This window comes from Agelaius tricolor, unplaced genomic scaffold (genome assembly GCF_023055355.1).
Source record: "Agelaius tricolor isolate 1412-34295 unplaced genomic scaffold, bAgeTri1.0.p SCAF_31, whole genome shotgun sequence".
Classification (NCBI taxonomy): Eukaryota; Metazoa; Chordata; class Aves; order Passeriformes; family Icteridae; genus Agelaius; species Agelaius tricolor.
Genome location: NW_027269291.1, coordinates 5,468,139 through 5,483,862, shown reverse-complemented (window position 1 = coordinate 5,483,862; position 15,724 = coordinate 5,468,139). Strand labels below are relative to the sequence as shown.

Genomic DNA, 15,724 nt, shown 5'->3' with positions numbered 1-15,724 from the left:
CTGGTGGCTGCAGGAGCTGGGGCAGGAACAGGGATGGGCTGCCAGGCTCCAGGCTGAGTTAGACGTTTTCCTTCTCTTCAAAAGGGAATATGGGGGTGCTGTGAGAGGGGAGTCCCCAGAACCACCCCCCCCAACCACCACCACCACCCTTGCTTGCCCCTGACCCTCTGGCTGAGCCCCATCCCTTGGAGCTCAGTGTCCCATCCCCTGTGTGACCCCAAAGCCCCAGGGGGGGGCTCCAGGGGGTCGCTGGAGGAAGGCCAGGGCTGATGGGGGCTGAGCCCCCTCCAAGAGGCACAAAGAGCATCTCCTGCACCCCCAACCTGCACACCTGGGCAGGGTGCCAGTGCCAGCCCCTCACCCCTGCCCCCAAGCTCTGCCCAGCAAATCCCCAACAATCAGGGCAGGACTCCAGGATGGGCTCCTCTGTGCCCACTCCCTGCCCTCCTTCCCCTGGGGCCCTCCAGGTCCCCATCAGAGTCCTGAGGATGGGGGGACCCCTGGCCTGGCAGGCTCAGCCCCTACCTGAGCTGGGAGGTGCAGTGTAGGCCACATCCACACGGTCACCTGCAATGGGAGGGGTGGTGACCAGGAGCCAGAGCTCATCAGTGGGAGCTGGGAGAGCAGGCAGACCCCACTGAGCCCCTGGGGCTGCAGGGCTGGCAGCAGGGCCAGGGGACATGGCCCTGCAGGGCTCACCTGTCTCGTAGTAGTCGTACAGGGACACAGTGGCCGGCTGGAGGTTGCTCACCAGGAAGTCCTGCTGGGCTTGGAAGGAAAAGGTCTTCTCCTCCTTGCTCAGCTGTGGAGACAGCCCAGGGGGGAGGTGTAGTCACCCACCATGGGGAAACCCCCCACAGCCCAGGGCTCCTGCTCCTGTCCCCATCTCACCTCATCCAGGTAAATGGTCACCTGGTCAGGCTGCACCTCCACCTTCTTCACCAGCTTCTGCCTCTTCAGCTGCAGGGACATGGCTCAGGAGGCGCCACAGCTGCTCCATGGGTACCCAGCACCCCAAGCAGGTGTCCCTCTATGTCCTACAGCCCCTAGGCAGGGACCTGTGGGATGGGGTATCCCAAAGGGGGGCGGGGGGCTCCTCACCTCCACCGTGGATTTCTTGTCCGGGCTGTAGCCCGATGGCAGCTTGGCCTCGATGACAACCATGTTGGTGGCAGGACGCTCCCCAGTGTACCTGCAAGGGCAGAGCCCCAGGTGGGCTTAGGGATTCCCTCCCTCCCTCCCTGGCTGCTGCTGTCCTCCCCAAACCCAGGAAGCCCCAGTCCCTACCTTGCCCAGAGGCGGAGCAGGAACCGCGGGTTCTTTGTGCCCGGCAGCGGCTCCGTCTCCACCCGCAGCTCGAAGGCCCCGGTGCTCGGCGGGGGAGGCACGTTATAGCGCAGGGTCACCTGGGGGACAGCACAGGGTGAGCCCAGCGAGGGCACAGGGCCCAGGACAGGGAGCCCGGGCTGTACCCACCTGTGCCAGGGCACAGCCCTGCCCGCGGGCTCGCAGCCCGTAGGTGCCCGGCAGCTCGGGCAGGGCCGCCCGCTGCAGCACCAGCCGGTTGCTGCTGTCCAGCACAAAGTCCTGCACCGTCCCCGTGGGCGATGTCACCGTCACCGTGACGTCCCCGTTGCTGCCGTAGGTCAGGGCGGCGTATTTGGCCAGGGCTTGCAGGGCCACCACAGTGTCCTGTGCACAGGGACAGTGCCAGGGTCACCCCTGAGTGCCGCTCCCCGGAGGGGCCAGTTTGGAGCAGCCCCTGGAGCCCAGGGCCGGTACCTGCGTGGAGGCAAAGCCCCCGTAGGGGTTCTGCTGCTTGCAGAGCCAGCGGACGATCCGGGACGCTGTCCCCAGGTCAGCAGGGGACACCGAGGGCTGGGACAGGTAGGCCAGCAGGACATAGGCTGTCATCTCCACTTCGGCTGACGGGGCTGCGGCCCAGGGCATCTCCAAGGCCTTCTGAGCCTGCCCCTTCCTCTTCCAGTAGAGCTGCCCATCTGCAGGAGGAGGGGCAGCAGCTCAGCCCCTGCTGTGGGCTGGGCTGGGGTCCCTCCCGGCAGGGGCACTGCCCACGGCGCCCAGCCTGGGCAGTACCTGCACTGATGCTGTGCTGGGCCAGGCGCTGCAGCTGCGCCTGCTGCTGCTCCCTCAGCCCTGCCAGCCCAAACACGTAGGCCAGCAGGGCTTGTGTGTAGGGGTCGTCCGTGGGAGAAGCCTCCAGGCACTTGAGGGCTGAGCTCAGCACTGGTTCCTGGCATGGCAGAGGAGTTAGGAGCCAGCCCAGGGCATGGGACTCACTCAGTGCTGCCCAGTGTGACCAGCTGTGCCCAGTTCATGCTGGTGGCCTGGAACGGCCAATCCCTGTGCCAGCAGCTGTCCCCACCCCACCAGTCCCTGTGGGATAGAAGGGTCCATCCTCACCAGCGTGGGCAGTCCCAGCTCCAGCATCGCTGCCGTCACGTAGGCCGACAGTGAGAGCTCATCTGAGACACCGCCCTGCAAGGGGACAGGGGGACACAGGTCCAGCTGGGGTGTGACACCAACACAGGGACACCCCCACTGCCCAGAGCATGCTCTGGGTCCCCAGCCCAGCCCTGCCCCACCTGCAGGGTGTTTTGGAAGAGTTTGCCCTCTCTGCGGAAGCAGCCGCTCTTCCTCTGGCGCTGCTGCAGCCACCGCAGCGCGTCCGTGATGTGCCGCTCCTCGATGGCCACGTAGGCTCGGGCGTGCCCGAAGGACTTGAGGACAAACGCTGTCAGCCTGGAGCCAGGGAGACACCAGAGGGCTGAGGGTCAGCACTGGGGCTGCCTGGGTGGCAGGAGAAGCCCTGGGTGCAGCTGCAGAGCCCTCACCAGGTGTTGCCCGAGGAATCGCTCTTCCCAAAGGCGCTGTAGGAGCCATCGTCGTGTTTGTACAGCAGCTCCCGCTGGTACCCTGTGCGGGGACATGGGGACAGGGCACTGTTTCTGTGTCCAGGGGAGCCAGGTGGAGTGAGGAGGGGGCTGTGGGACAGTGGTGTCCCTGCCAGGCGGGGAGTCAGGCTCCCACTGACCGCTCTGCAGGAACCCCTGGGCCTTGGCGCGGATGTCCGGCAGCAGCTGCCCGGTCTTCTCCAGGTACTGCTGGATGTAGATGTTGGGGGCAAAGCGAACCATGTTCTGCTCCCCACAGCCGTAGGGCATGGCCAGGAGTCTGTCCAGGTTCTGCAGGGCATTGCCCAGGATGTCACCTGTGCCAGGGGGACACATCATCAGCTGTGTCACCTGTGTCCCCTTCTGTGTCTGCTCTGGGTGGTCCCACATCCTGCTGAGCCTGGGGACCTCTGCACCTACCCTGTCCCCAGGCCCCCCCAGCCTGTCCCTTACCCATCACGTTGATGTGGGCTCTCTGGGAGCTCTCCAGGATGTTTGCAGGAATCTCCAAGGACACTTCTTCAGCACCTGTGGGGACAGAGGGCCATGAGAGTGAGAATGCCCAGCTCTTGCCAGTCTGTCCTGTGGCAGCCTCACCCAGCCTGTTCCTGCCCAAGCACCCTGACCCTTGGCACCTCTGGTCTGGTGGCCCTTGTGACCAGTGGCCAAGCACCCCTGGCCACATCCCACGGCACTGCCCAACACCCCGGCCAGTCCTACCTTCCTGGCAGAGCAGGGAGCTGTGAGTCTTCTCCACCAGGATCCCTCCAGGCTGTGAGGAAGCAGCACCAGAGTCAGTCAGGAGGAGGGACCTGCCTGTCCCCCAGTCCCCTTCATGTCTGGGTGCTGTCCCACTGCCCCCCCGAGGGCTGTTTGCACCCTGCTCCCAAATCCATCCCATTTTCCTCCTCCCCAACCCTCTGACCTGCACCAGCAGGGGCTTTATCACGGTGTCCACGCGGCCCTGGGCCGGCACCAGGGGCAGCTCGTTGCCGCAGGGCTCGGTGGAGCTGAGGGCCTCAGTGCTCACAGTGATGTTCACCTCCCCTGAAGGTGTAAACACGGCCCTCAGTCCCCAGGGAGCCCCCAAACCTGAGCACAGCCCCCTGGGCTTGGGCTGGGGCTGGCTGGACTGGGCTGGGGGTCCCCAGGAAGGGTGGGAGTGGAGCAAGAGAGAACTCCCCAGGGGCCGTGGGGTTCCTGCCCTCCCTGCCCACCCAACCCCATCCCCTGAGGGGGTCCCCGGGCAGCAGGGTGGGGTGGTGGCAGCTCTGTACCCAGGCTGGTGGCTCGCACACCCCACTGGAAGGTCTTAGCTTCATCTGCACAGACACAGCCCCTGTAGGTGTCCCCTGCACTCGGTGACACCTCCAGCTCTGCCGACTCTGCCAGTGTCACCTGAACCTGTGGGGCACAGCCGTGGCTCCATCAGCCCCCAGAGCCAGGGTCACCTCCCCAGCCTCCCCCAAACTTGCCAGAGCATGGCACAGCTCCATCAGAGCCAGGGTCACCTTCCTGCCTCACCCAAACCTGCCAGAGCATGGCACAGCTCCATCAGAGCCAGGGTGACCTCCCTGCCTCACCCAAACCTGCCAGAGCATGGCACAGCTCCATCAGACAGACCCCAGAGCCAGGGTGACCTCCCTGCCTCACCCAAACCTGCCAGAGCATGGCACAGCTCCATCAGACAGACCCCAGAGCCAGGGTGACCTCCCTGCCTCACCCAAACCTGCCAGAGCATGGCACAGCTCCCCCAGCCCCTGGCACAGCCCAGCTCCCTGCCTGTCCCCGCTCACCCGCAGGCACTGGCGCAGGTAGTTGAAGACGGTGGCCCTGAGGGTGAAGCTCTCATGGCGCACCACGGCGTAGGGCAGTGCCAGCTCCACGAAGAACGGCTGGAAGGCCGTGAGGGTGACAGCAGGGGACAGCCCCAGGCCCTGTGGGGCTGTACAGAACATCCCAGCCTCCCACTCTGTGATGGTGTCGGGCACTGTCACCGTCATCTCGGCAGAGCCATTCTCCCTGCATGGAGAACATCATGAGGCCACCCCACCGTGGCTGGTGGCATGGCCTGAGTGACACTGCTGGTGCCAGCCCACAGGGAGAAGGAGTCCTGAGGTCCCCAAGTCCCCTTGGGAGCTGTCTCTCACCCCACAGGGACCAGGTCCCACAGCCACGTCTCTGGGAAGTAGGTCCGGGGTGCTGGGGGCTCTTCCACGTCCTTGATGCCTGGGCTGGCTAAGGTGAACAGTGGCATAATATCTTCATAAGTATTGCTTTCCACCTCCATATGGGATACTCTGAAGGGTCCTGGAAAAGGCAAAGCAGAACTTGGGAGCCTCAGGTCTCAGCTGGACCTTGCCTGCAGCCGGCACAAGGGTGACCAAAATCCTTTTCCATTCCTGTCCATCCTCTTTGATGCCAAGGGTGTTTTCTGGATAGCTCCAAGTTCCCCTGAGGACACAGCAGCCAGGACTGGCCACCAGCTCTTTGCTCTTTTCAGCACAAGGGCTGTGCTCACCTGCAGGACCTGGCATTCCAACGATGGGGAGCCTGGGCGGGCAAGGCTCCCTGGTCTTGGTGAAGAGCTTCAGTGCTGCATCCTGTGAAAAAGCAGAGATTGTCCACCCCCACAGCCAGCAGGAGGAATATCCCCATTCCAGCAGTGAGTAGTCCCAGGGCTACAGAAAACAGGTGGAGAAGGAGCCTGGGCTTGGCAGGAAAGGGAAGTCCTTTGCCACAGGTGTGGCTTTCCCAGCACTTGGGAGAAGCACGGGCAGCTCCAGGATGGGGAGGAACTGGCAGGCCCAGGGGCTTCACCTGGAATAACTGGTAGGGTTCCCTCTTGGGGTGCAGCCAGGCACATAATGGTTGATCCTGGATGCTGCGGGGGTTGCTGAATTTGGGCAGTGCTTTGTAGACCTGCAAATAAAGACATGGAAAACCCTCATTTCCAGAGCACAGGGCTCTGCCCACTGCAGCACTGGCTCCATGTGAGGGACACTTGAGCCAATATCACCCCACCCCAGCCCAGGCTGCTCCTGGGGCTGCAGGGGGACTCCAGGCAGGGCCAGCACTCACAGCCTCAGCGTTGAGCTCAGCCTCAGGCTTGAGGAGCAGCACACTGCGATCCACGGCCCGCACAGCGCACAGGGAGCCCGGGGCAGCCCCCAGCTGCAGCCTCAGCGCCGCCCCTGGCAGGGCCCTGGCCTCAGAAAATGCCATCTTCACCTGCACGGGGACACAGGGACAGAGGGCAGTCACCTCCCGTGGAGGGCAGACCCAGCCAAGTGACAGCATTCACAGGGGTCTGAGGATGGGGGAAGAGATGAGGATCTGACTCCATGTTTCAGAAGGCTGATTCATTATTTTATGATATAGATTATATTAAAACTATACTAAAAGAATTGAAGAAAGGATTTCATCAGAAGGCTGGCTAAGAATAGAATAGAAAGAATTAATAACAAAGGCTTGTGTCTCAGACAGAGAGTCTGAGCCAGCTGACTGTGATTGGCCATTAATTAGAAACAACCACATGAGACCAATCCCAGCTGCACCTGTTGCATTCCACAGCAGCAGATAACCATTGGTTACATTTTGCTCCTGAGGCCTCTCAGCTTCTCAGGAGGAAAAATCCTAAGGAAAGGATTTTTCATAAAAGATGTCTGTGACACAGCCACACATAGCGAAGGCTCTTCTCAGAGGGTTTGGGAGCAGAGAATGGGTTGGAAGACCCTGACACTGTGATGCTCCTAGGGTGGGATGGATCCCAAGGTAGCAGCCATGGGCAGCCCAGCTCCTCTCACCTGGTTGGGGAAGCACTTGGCCACGGAGAGCTCAGTGACATCAGCCACCATCTCGCCGTTGGGCAGCAGCACATAGACCAGAAGCTTGGCCATGGGTGCCAGCTCCAGCCCGATGGGCAGCTCCAGGGAGAGGGAGGCTCTCTGTCCTGGGCCATGGAAAGGGGACAGATGTTACCCAGAGAAACTGTGCCTGCTCCAGCCCTGGAAGTGTCCAAGGCCAGGTTGGACAGAGCTTGGAGCACCCTGGGAGAGTGCAGGGTGTTCCTACCCAGGGCAGGGGGATGGAATGGGATGGGCTTGGAGGCCCCTTCCAACCCAAATCATTCATGGCTCTGTGAGGAGCAGGCACAGGGAGCAGAGCCCTGCACAGCCCCTCCATGCCATGGGACATACCAGGCTCTGCAGAGACCTCTTTCCTGAAGATGCTCATAATGGACCCCTTGGCCAGGACCTGCAGAGGAGGGGGTGAAAACAAAACAGATGCTGAGTGTGGAATCAAAGTTCCCTGGTAGAGGATGGACCCACAATGAGAGTTCTGGGATGATTTCTGACCATGCCCAGTCTCCAGCCCCCCACCAGCTCCCATGGGGGTGCAGGCCCCACAGTGGCAGCAGCCACCTCCTCTGACAGGTCCCTCAGTCCCCCAGGACAGGTTGCTCATTGTCCTGTCCCTGGGGACACCACCATGAACAACGTCTGTGGAGATATGGCCCTTCCCACAGAACCACCCTGATTCCTGCTGCCCTCCCTCCCTGGGCCAAGGCTCACCATGAAAACCAGATCCAGGTTCCTCAGCTGAGTGCCTAAAGCCTTCTTGCCAAAGATGGAATCCACGTGGAGCAGCTGGGAGTGGCCGCAGGGCAGCTCCCCCCGCGGGGCGCGGATGTGCAGGAAGCTCCTGCTCTTGGATGAGTAGGGCACGAGTGTGAGAGAGGCACCTGGGGACCTGAGGGAGCCCTCCTGGCTCTCAGCTGTCCTGTTGACTTCAGCCTGAGGGGGGAATCGGGGGTGAATCCAGCAGCAGCCCCCGAGGCTGGTGCAGCTCCAAGGCCTCACCCCACTGGAGGAGCGGGGGACAAGGGTGGGCACTAACCTGCAAGGAGACCCGGTCACCCCAGCCAGAGGTGTCCAGCTGGAAGGAGGCTCTCCCTGAGCTGTCAGTCAGGAAGCTTTGTGTCCTCTTTTCTCCCCGGTTGCTGATGGAGAGCAGGACCTGCCTCTGGGGCAGCCCAGAGCCATCGGCTTCCTGCAGCCGGATCTGGGCAGGAGGGAAGGGGAGATGCTGCACTTTGGGGCTGCAGCTGGGGCACAACAGGGCTGGGGTGGGCAGGAGCAGGGCTGGGAGCAGCAGGGGCAGGGCTGGGAGCAGCAGGGACAGGGCTGGGAGCAGCAGGGGCAGGGATGGGAGCAGTAGGGACAGGGATGGGGTGGGCAGGGGCAGGGCTGGGAGCAGCAAGGGCAGGGCTGGGAGCAGCAGGGACAGGGCTGGGAGCAGCAGGGACAGGGATGGGAGCAGCAGGGACAGGGATGGGAGCAGCAGGGACAGGGATGGGAGCAGCAGGGACAGGGATGGGGTGGGCAGGAGCAGGGATGGGAGCAGCAGGGGCAGGGATGGGAGCAGCAGGGGCAGGGATGGGAGCAGCAGGGACAGGGATGGGGTGGGCAGGAGCAGGGCTGGGAGCAGCAGGAGCAGGGCTGGGAGCAGCAGGGACAGGGCTGGGAGCAGCAGGGGCAGGGATGGGAGCAGCAGGGACAGGGCTGGGAGCAGCAGGGGCAGGTGAGCCCCAGGGCAGAGGGGAGCCCTCGTTACCGTCCCACTGTAGGGGAGGCCTGGCTTGTAGGCGTGATTGGGGTTCTCAAAGGTGACCGTGACAGTTTTGCGTAAAACCTTCCAGCTCTTGGTGCTCTTCATCTCCAGCCCTGTGGAGAGCCAGTGGGGAGCTCAGGGTGTTGCAGGACACAGCTTAGCTCTGGCCAGTGCCCCTGTCCCCTTGCAGAAAAGGTCCCTGGACATTTGGGTGTCACAGATGTGTTTTATGAAAAATCCTTTCCTTAGGATTTTTTTCTCCTGATAAGACGAGAAGCCTTAAGAACAAAATGTAACCAATGGTATCTGCTGCTGTGGAATGCAACAGGTGCATCTGGGATTGGGCTCATGTGGTTGTTTCTAATTAATGGCCAATCACAGTCAGCTGGCTCGGACTCTCTGTCTGAGCCACAAGCCTTTGTTATCATTCCTTCTTTTGCTATTCTTAGCCAGCCTTCTGATGAAATCTTCTTCTATTCTTTTAGTATAGTTTTAATATAATATATATAATAAAATAATAAATCATATCATAAATCAATAAATCATTCTGAAACATGGAGTCAAATCCCCGTCTCTTCCCTCTTCCTCAGACCCCTGTGAACACCACCACATTTGGGCTTTCCTCCAGCACAGTTTGCATCTCCTACAAGAGCAGCACAAGCCCTGTGGAATATTCCAGACCTAAAGCTGGGGTGCAGCTGGGGGCAGACACTTCAGAAGAAAAGGTTCTTCACCCAAGCAGCATCATGAGGGGGCTGGGCAGAGGGACAAGCCCTGCTCTCCTCCCTGCAGCCAGGCCAGGCACTCCTGGTGTGACAGGAGTGAGGGACAAGCCTGGAGGCCCCCCCAGCAGCCTGGCTGAGCCCACCCACCCTGCACTGCCCGGGCTCAGCTCCCAGCCCTGCCACAGCTGCTGCATCGTGGAATGGCATTTTTCCAGGATTTTGAGCCTGGCTTTAGGATGGATTTTGAGCCTGGCTTTAGGATGGATTTTGAGCCTGGCTTTAGGATGGATTTTGAGCCTGGCTCTGGCACGGTTGAGCCAAGGGCACTGCCAGCATGGCACAGAGAGGTGGCATCTCCCAGTGCCTTAGGAAGGGTCCAGAACCCCTTTAATCTGGGGCCATCCTGCCCTTGCAGGGACCCCAGCGGTTGCTCAGGGGTGCCAGAGGCTGAGCCTGCTGGTATTCCTGGTGTCTGGTGCCTTGATGGCTATCAGCACTTGGAATTCCAAGTGTTGCCAGGCTGCCCTGACCCACACCCCCACCCAAACCCCATCCTTGCATGTGCATCCCTAAACCCCAGCAGTGCTTTTGGGTGTTCCTGGAAAGCACCAATCCCTTGGGATGGCCGCACCCCCATCCCTACCTGTCCCATCCTCCACCAGCGATGCCTCGACTTCAAGTCTCCTCCTTGAAAATGAAGGGAAAATCTTCTCCTTGGAGGCAGCCAGTGAAACCTCTGTGGAAAAGCAGCCGTTCTTCCCCGTCTGGAGGGAAAATCAACCCCATCAGCAGCATTCCTGGGAAGGAGCCCCTGCAGGGACAGCCCAGCCCCAGCCACACTCACCTGCCCCATAACCAGGGTGCAGATCTTCGGTATCCCATGAGCCCAGAAGCTCCCTCTGAGGCACAGGTCAGCCTGCACCTTCCCCTGGACGGGCTTCCCGTAGGTGTAGCTGTGTGGGGACAGGGGAGAGGCTGTGTGAGGACAGGGGAGAGGCTGTGCTGGGGAGCCCCCACTGTCACAGACATCTTTTATGAAAAATCCTTTCCTTAGGATTTTTCCTCTTGAGAAGCTGAGAGGCTTCAAAAACAATGTAAACAATAACTATCTGCTGCTGTGGAATGAAACAAATAGATCTTTGATTGGCCCATGTTAGTTGTTTTTAATTAATGGCCAATCACAATGAGCTGGCTCGGACAGAGAGTCCGAGCCACAGGCCTTTGTTATCATTCTTTCTTTTTCTATTCTTAGCCAGCCTTCTGATGAAATCCTTTCTTCTATTCTTTTAGTATAGTTTTAACATAATCTATATCATAAAATAATAAATCAAGCCTTCTGAAACATGCAGTCAGATCCTCATCTCTTCCCTCATCCTCAGACCCCTGTGAACACGGTCACACCCCACCCCCCTGGATCCCCCCCATCTCCCCTGTTCCCTTCTCCCCTCTCACCGCCCGCAAATCTCCACCGGGATCTTCTCGTCCTGCTCCTCCAGAATGCTGGGGAGGTGAATGGTCACCTCAAACTTGGGCAGCACTGTGGACAGGCACAAGGACATGAGGCAAAGTGGAAATATTCCAGGGTAGAAATCCATTTTGATTTAGGTGAAATGTACATTTTTGAGTTGAGTCTGTGGTTAGAAACCATAGCTATGTAGCCTGACTGCAAGGCCAAGGCTCAGAGAAACTGCTTCAGTGAAGGACAAAGATATGGGGGGGAGAGACAGAGGGCGATAGAGACAAAGAGACTGCTATGAGAGCAGGTCAACCTAACCTAGGAATTCTTTCTGATAAAGAAGAACTAGCGGCAAATGTCATGCGAAATTCGTAAAAATGAATATGTATGAACCTATTGTGATATTGTAGGCATATGTATCTGAGAGGGCGATAAAAAAGGACCTGAAGTTCCCAGAAGTACACATGTCATTTTAGGGGAATGATTCCCACATTCACAAAGTTGTGGAGTTTTGATTATCTCCGCAAAACAGCCACGGAGGGGTCACTCCCAGGACAGTGACAACACCTGCAGGGTGGCTGCAGGGGTCGGGACCTGCTGCCCATGGTGGGGTTCCCCTTTCCCAGAGCCCCGTACCGTATTCCTCCACGCTGAAGGAGTGGCTCTTGCTCCCCACGCTGATGGTGTAGGTGCCCAGCGCCGGCTCCGAGGCCAGCGGGAGGGACAAATCCACGATTCCCTGCCGAGGGCTCAGGTCCCGCCACTGCGCGATGCGATTCCCGCTGGGATCCTGCCGGAGACACCGGGATCAGCGCCCAGAGAGCCAGCAGAGAGCCCTGGGCCCCCTCTCCCTGTCCCACTGGGGGTCCCAAACTGACCTGCAGGAACACCAGGGGCAGCTGGAAGGCAAAGAGAGAATGGTCAGAGGAGCAATTCCATTCTCTGGGGGCTCAGCAGGGTGGGCATGGCAGAGGGAGGGTGGGAAGCTGTGAGCTGTGAGCCCTCAAGGTGCTCTGGATGGATTTGGAGCCTGGCTCAGGATGGATTTTGAGCCTGGCCCTGGATGGATTTTGAGCCTGGCTCTGGGATGGATTTTGAGCCTGGCCTTGGATGGATTTTGAGCCTGGCCCTGGATGGATTTTGAGCCTGGCCCTGGATGGATTTTGAGCCTGGCCTTGGATGGATTTTGAGCCTGGCTTTGGGATGGATTTTGAGCCTGGCCCTGGATGGATTTTGAGCCTGGCCTTGGATGGATTTTGAGCCTGGCTTTGGGATGGATTTTGAGCCTGGCCTTGGATGGATTTTGAGCCTGGCTTTGGGCAGCATTCCCGAGGGGAAAGGTGACTCCCACAGTTCTCCCACGGCCGCTGGGACACTGCAGGGAGCCTTTGTCCCTTCCCCATGTCCCAGCCCTGCTCTCACCTTCTGGCTGCTGGGGATCAGGTCCTTATCCAAAGAGACCACTCGGAACTTCACTGGGAAAGGGAACGGAGATGGAGGAGCAGCTTCATCCCGCAGGGGGGGGAATTCCCCGTGGGAAGGCGGAGGGAAACCCACCCTGAGCCCTGCCCTGCCCCCAGCAGCACGGCCCACAGCGAGCCTGGCACTGCCCTGGGCCCGCGCTGGGCATTCCAGGGCATCCTGGGATAACCCAGCTCAGGACATCCCGGGATAACCCAACCCAGGACATCCCGGGATAAACCCACACAGGAAACCCCGGGATAACCCCCCAGGACACCCCGGGATAAACCCACACAGGAAACCCTGGGATAACCCAACCCAGGACATCCCGGGATAAACCCACACAGGAAACCCTGGGATAACCCAACCCAGGACATCCCGGGATAAACCCACACAGGAAACCCTGGGATAACCCAACCCAGGACATGCTGGGATAACCCAACCCAGGACATCCCGGGATAAACCCACACAGGAAACCCTGGGATAACCCAACCCAGGACATCCCGGGATAAACCCACACAGGAAACCCCGGGATAACCCAACCCAGGACATCCCGGGATAACCCCACCCGGTTCCAGGCAGCTCAGGAGCACGGCTCGGCCCCCTCACCCCTGTCCTCACTCCAGGGCTGTCCCCAGGGCACGGGGTCCCTCCCGCCCCCTCACCTTCCTGCCCGGGTTTGTACACAGCCTTGTCGGTCTGGATGAACACCCCGGGGCTCGAAGCTCTCAGCAGCACCTTCTTCTTCTCGGAGACATCCAGGGCCTCTCCTCGGATGGAGACGTGCAGGGACACGATCTCCTCCTTCCCTCGGGCGGGGGCTGGAGCCTGCGGGGCATCAGCGGGCTCGGGGTGGGGACAAGGACAGCGCCAGGGTGACCCCGAGCCCACCCAGCCCCAGGATCCCCCACACCTGACGCTGGCTGGGGGCTGTGTACAAATCACCAACGGGACAGGACTGCTGGGAATGTGCCTTGAGCTGTTTGATTTTCCAGCATCACTCTCATTACATGGTTATGACAATGGGAAGATGCCAGCAGCTCACATCCCAGGCAGCAGACTAAGAATTTAGTGTTAACAACTTATTTTGTAAGTTTTTTGACCAATCACACAAAGCAAAAGCACATTGACAGTAGTTCTCTCCAAACACCATAAGCACATGTACCTTTGGTTAAAACAATGCCTGCTTATTTAGAATACAACACCTGCTTGTCAGCCTTAAAACACAATGCACAGAGCTCCATTATTAAGCTTCAACCTTCCTAATATCTTGCTAGATAAACTTTTCTGTAGCTTAGGGAGTTATTCTAGACAAGCGTTAATACACAGACCATTGTTCTATTTGTCTTTGCTTTTCTACAGTTTAAATAATTTTTCTGCTGATCTATCTCATGGCTGCTGCATAGCTCTAATCACAATTCTGCTGCCTCTGGGGCCTGCATTTGCAGCTTTCCCAAAACTCTCTAATTTTGTGGATTCCCACAACACCCAGGGACCATTCCAGCTGGGATAACCTGAATCCAGCTGAGCCTGAATCCATGGGAGAACCCAACAATCAGGGGTGGGAAACAGTCAGGGCGAGGGTGAGACCCTGCCACGAGATGGGGGAGTCACATCTGTCTCCAGCCCTGATGGAAATGGCCTGGAACTCCCACAGGGCCCCCCCACCTGCTCCTGGCTCCTTTGGGGTGACATTGGGGTGACACTGGGGTGACATTGGGGTGGCACTCACAGGGAAGGTGACGTTGAGGTACAGGTGGGGCTCCAGGACCTCTCTGCTGAGCAGGGTGGTGGGAGGGGTCCCGCTGTCCCCCTGCAGCTGCACAAGGAGCTGGACAGGCCCCTGGAGGTCCCTGAGGTGCACCCAGAGCGTGGCAGGGTGTGGGTGGTACAGCACAGCTGGGGACACCACCACGAAACTCCTGGCAGCGACAAGGGACAGGAGAGCCCTGGGCTGAGGCACATCCAGCACAGAGACTGGAACAGCCCCTGCAGCACAGGAACCGCCCCAGGGTCCCCTCTCTGCTGCTGGGCTGCCCTGAGCTCCTCAGCTCAGCTCTGCAGGTGAGGGAACAACAGCTCCTGGAGCCACCAGGGCCACCAGGGCCACCGGGGCCACCAGAGCCACTGGGGCCGTGTCCTCAGTGCTCCTGGGCAGGGAGAGCCCCCAGCCTGAGCAGCTGGGGCACCCTGGGCAGCAACCAGGGCATGGGAGGGATCGAGTTCCACCAGGAACTGCAAAGGAGCCAAGGTTAAAGCACCCAGCAGGCACAGGAGGGATTGAATCCCACCAGAAACTGCAAGGAAAGCAAGGTTAAAGCACCCAGCAAGCACAGGAGGAATTGAATCCCACAAGAACTGCCAGGGAGCCAAGACTGAAGCACCCCATCAAGCACAGGAGGGATTGAATCCCCCTGGAACTGCCAGGGAGCCAAGGTTAAACACCTCATCAAGCACAGGAGGGACTGAATCCCACCAGGAGAGGATGAAGCCAAGGAGCTGAAGCTCAACCATCCCCCCAGACAAAGGAGGGACTGAATCCCATGAGGAGCTGCCAGGGAGCCAAGGTTAAACCACTCCAGCAGGCACAGGAGGGACTGAATCCCCCTGGGAACTGCCAAGGAGCCAAGGTTAAACACCCCAGCAGGGACAGACAGACACAGAGGGACTCACGGTGCTCCAGAGGCCCCGGCTGAGAGGAGCAGGATGGTGAAGAGGATGGGAAGGGCTGGAGGCATCATGTCTCCAGCTGGATGTGGATGCTGGGAGCAGCCACAGCCTCCCCCTGCAGCTCTGGGATCCCTCTGGATCTGTGTCTGATCCGCTGCAGGCTCTGCAATGGATCCGTGTGTCCCAGCCACTGAGGAAATCAGGGCTGCCACAGGAGCCCTGGGCACCTGCAGATAAGTCCAGGCAATGTTTGCCCTCTGCCCACGGCTTCTGGGGGTCAAGGACTCCAGGGATGTTTGCAGTATTGGGAAAGGTCCCCGGAGTTTCGCTCTGAGCCAGGACTCCACACAGGTTTGCTGGGAAATGATCTCAGAAGGCAGCAGGAACACACAGGAAAGGAAAACAGGGAGCACAGCCTGAGGAGGGGCTGGGAGCTGGGGCTGATTTCTCAGAAATGAAAAATTTACAGGTATTTCAAATGTAACCAGGTTTGGGCAAATCACATGTCCCAGGGTGGCTTTTTGCCCAGTTTCATGCAGTCTGGACAGAGGAACAGGACAGTGTGGGGATGTGGCATCACCCATCTGCTCCCATTGCACACATGGGAGCTGGACACCTGCCAGGGCAGGCCCCAGCTGCTTCCTGTGGATTCTTTGCCTCTTTTTTCTGTTAAGGTTGGGATTAAATGTGTGAGACAATATTTTTTGTTCAGATCCAAATGTTTATTAGTTCTTATTCTATGTTGCAGTCTCACAAACCCTGAGTTCTACCAGCACTTCATTCTAACAAACTAAAAATGGAGGCCCATCTCTCTCTCTACAAGGCCTTTTAAGGATAAGCTGTCTAATCATAAAAATTAATTATTTGTTAATTAATTATTAAAT

General features: G+C 59.1%; 1 protein-coding gene across 1 annotated transcript; it reads right to left on the bottom strand.

The window, feature by feature from the left end:
- Nucleotides 1-58: 58 nt before the first annotated feature.
- On the bottom strand, nucleotides 59-14,911 carry LOC139601528 (alpha-2-macroglobulin-like protein 1). The gene is made up of 36 exons (XM_071450655.1): nucleotides 14,844-14,911; nucleotides 13,903-14,092; nucleotides 12,836-12,998; nucleotides 12,132-12,184; nucleotides 11,588-11,608; nucleotides 11,346-11,499; nucleotides 10,706-10,790; nucleotides 10,098-10,206; nucleotides 9,897-10,017; nucleotides 8,532-8,641; nucleotides 7,815-7,979; nucleotides 7,490-7,711; nucleotides 7,115-7,172; nucleotides 6,722-6,867; nucleotides 5,997-6,146; nucleotides 5,736-5,837; nucleotides 5,437-5,518; nucleotides 5,066-5,225; nucleotides 4,712-4,937; nucleotides 4,193-4,319; nucleotides 3,841-3,962; nucleotides 3,636-3,687; nucleotides 3,369-3,443; nucleotides 3,056-3,232; nucleotides 2,856-2,937; nucleotides 2,607-2,763; nucleotides 2,425-2,499; nucleotides 2,098-2,254; nucleotides 1,783-2,000; nucleotides 1,477-1,692; nucleotides 1,288-1,406; nucleotides 1,102-1,192; nucleotides 892-960; nucleotides 700-802; nucleotides 526-615; nucleotides 59-75 (listed from the first exon to the last, which is right to left on the bottom strand). The coding sequence occupies exons 1-36, from the start codon at nucleotides 14,909-14,911 to the stop codon at nucleotides 59-61; spliced, it is 4,332 nt and encodes a 1,443-aa protein (XP_071306756.1).
- Between the last annotated feature and the right edge of the window lie 813 nt (nucleotides 14,912-15,724).

Excerpts from the sequence above, each read along its gene's own strand:
- LOC139601528 (XM_071450655.1), bottom strand. The coding sequence starts at position 14,911 with ATGATGCCTCCAGCCCTTCCCATCCTCTTCACCATCCTGCTCCTCTCA. Across the intron at positions 10,791-11,345 it reads CTTCAGCGTGGAGGAATACG|TGCTGCCCAAGTTTGAGGTG; the intron begins GTACGGGGCTCT and ends GCCTGTCCACAG. Across the intron at positions 2,255-2,424 it reads AGCTGGGACTGCCCACGCTG|GAACCAGTGCTGAGCTCAGC; the intron begins GTGAGGATGGAC and ends CTGCCATGCCAG.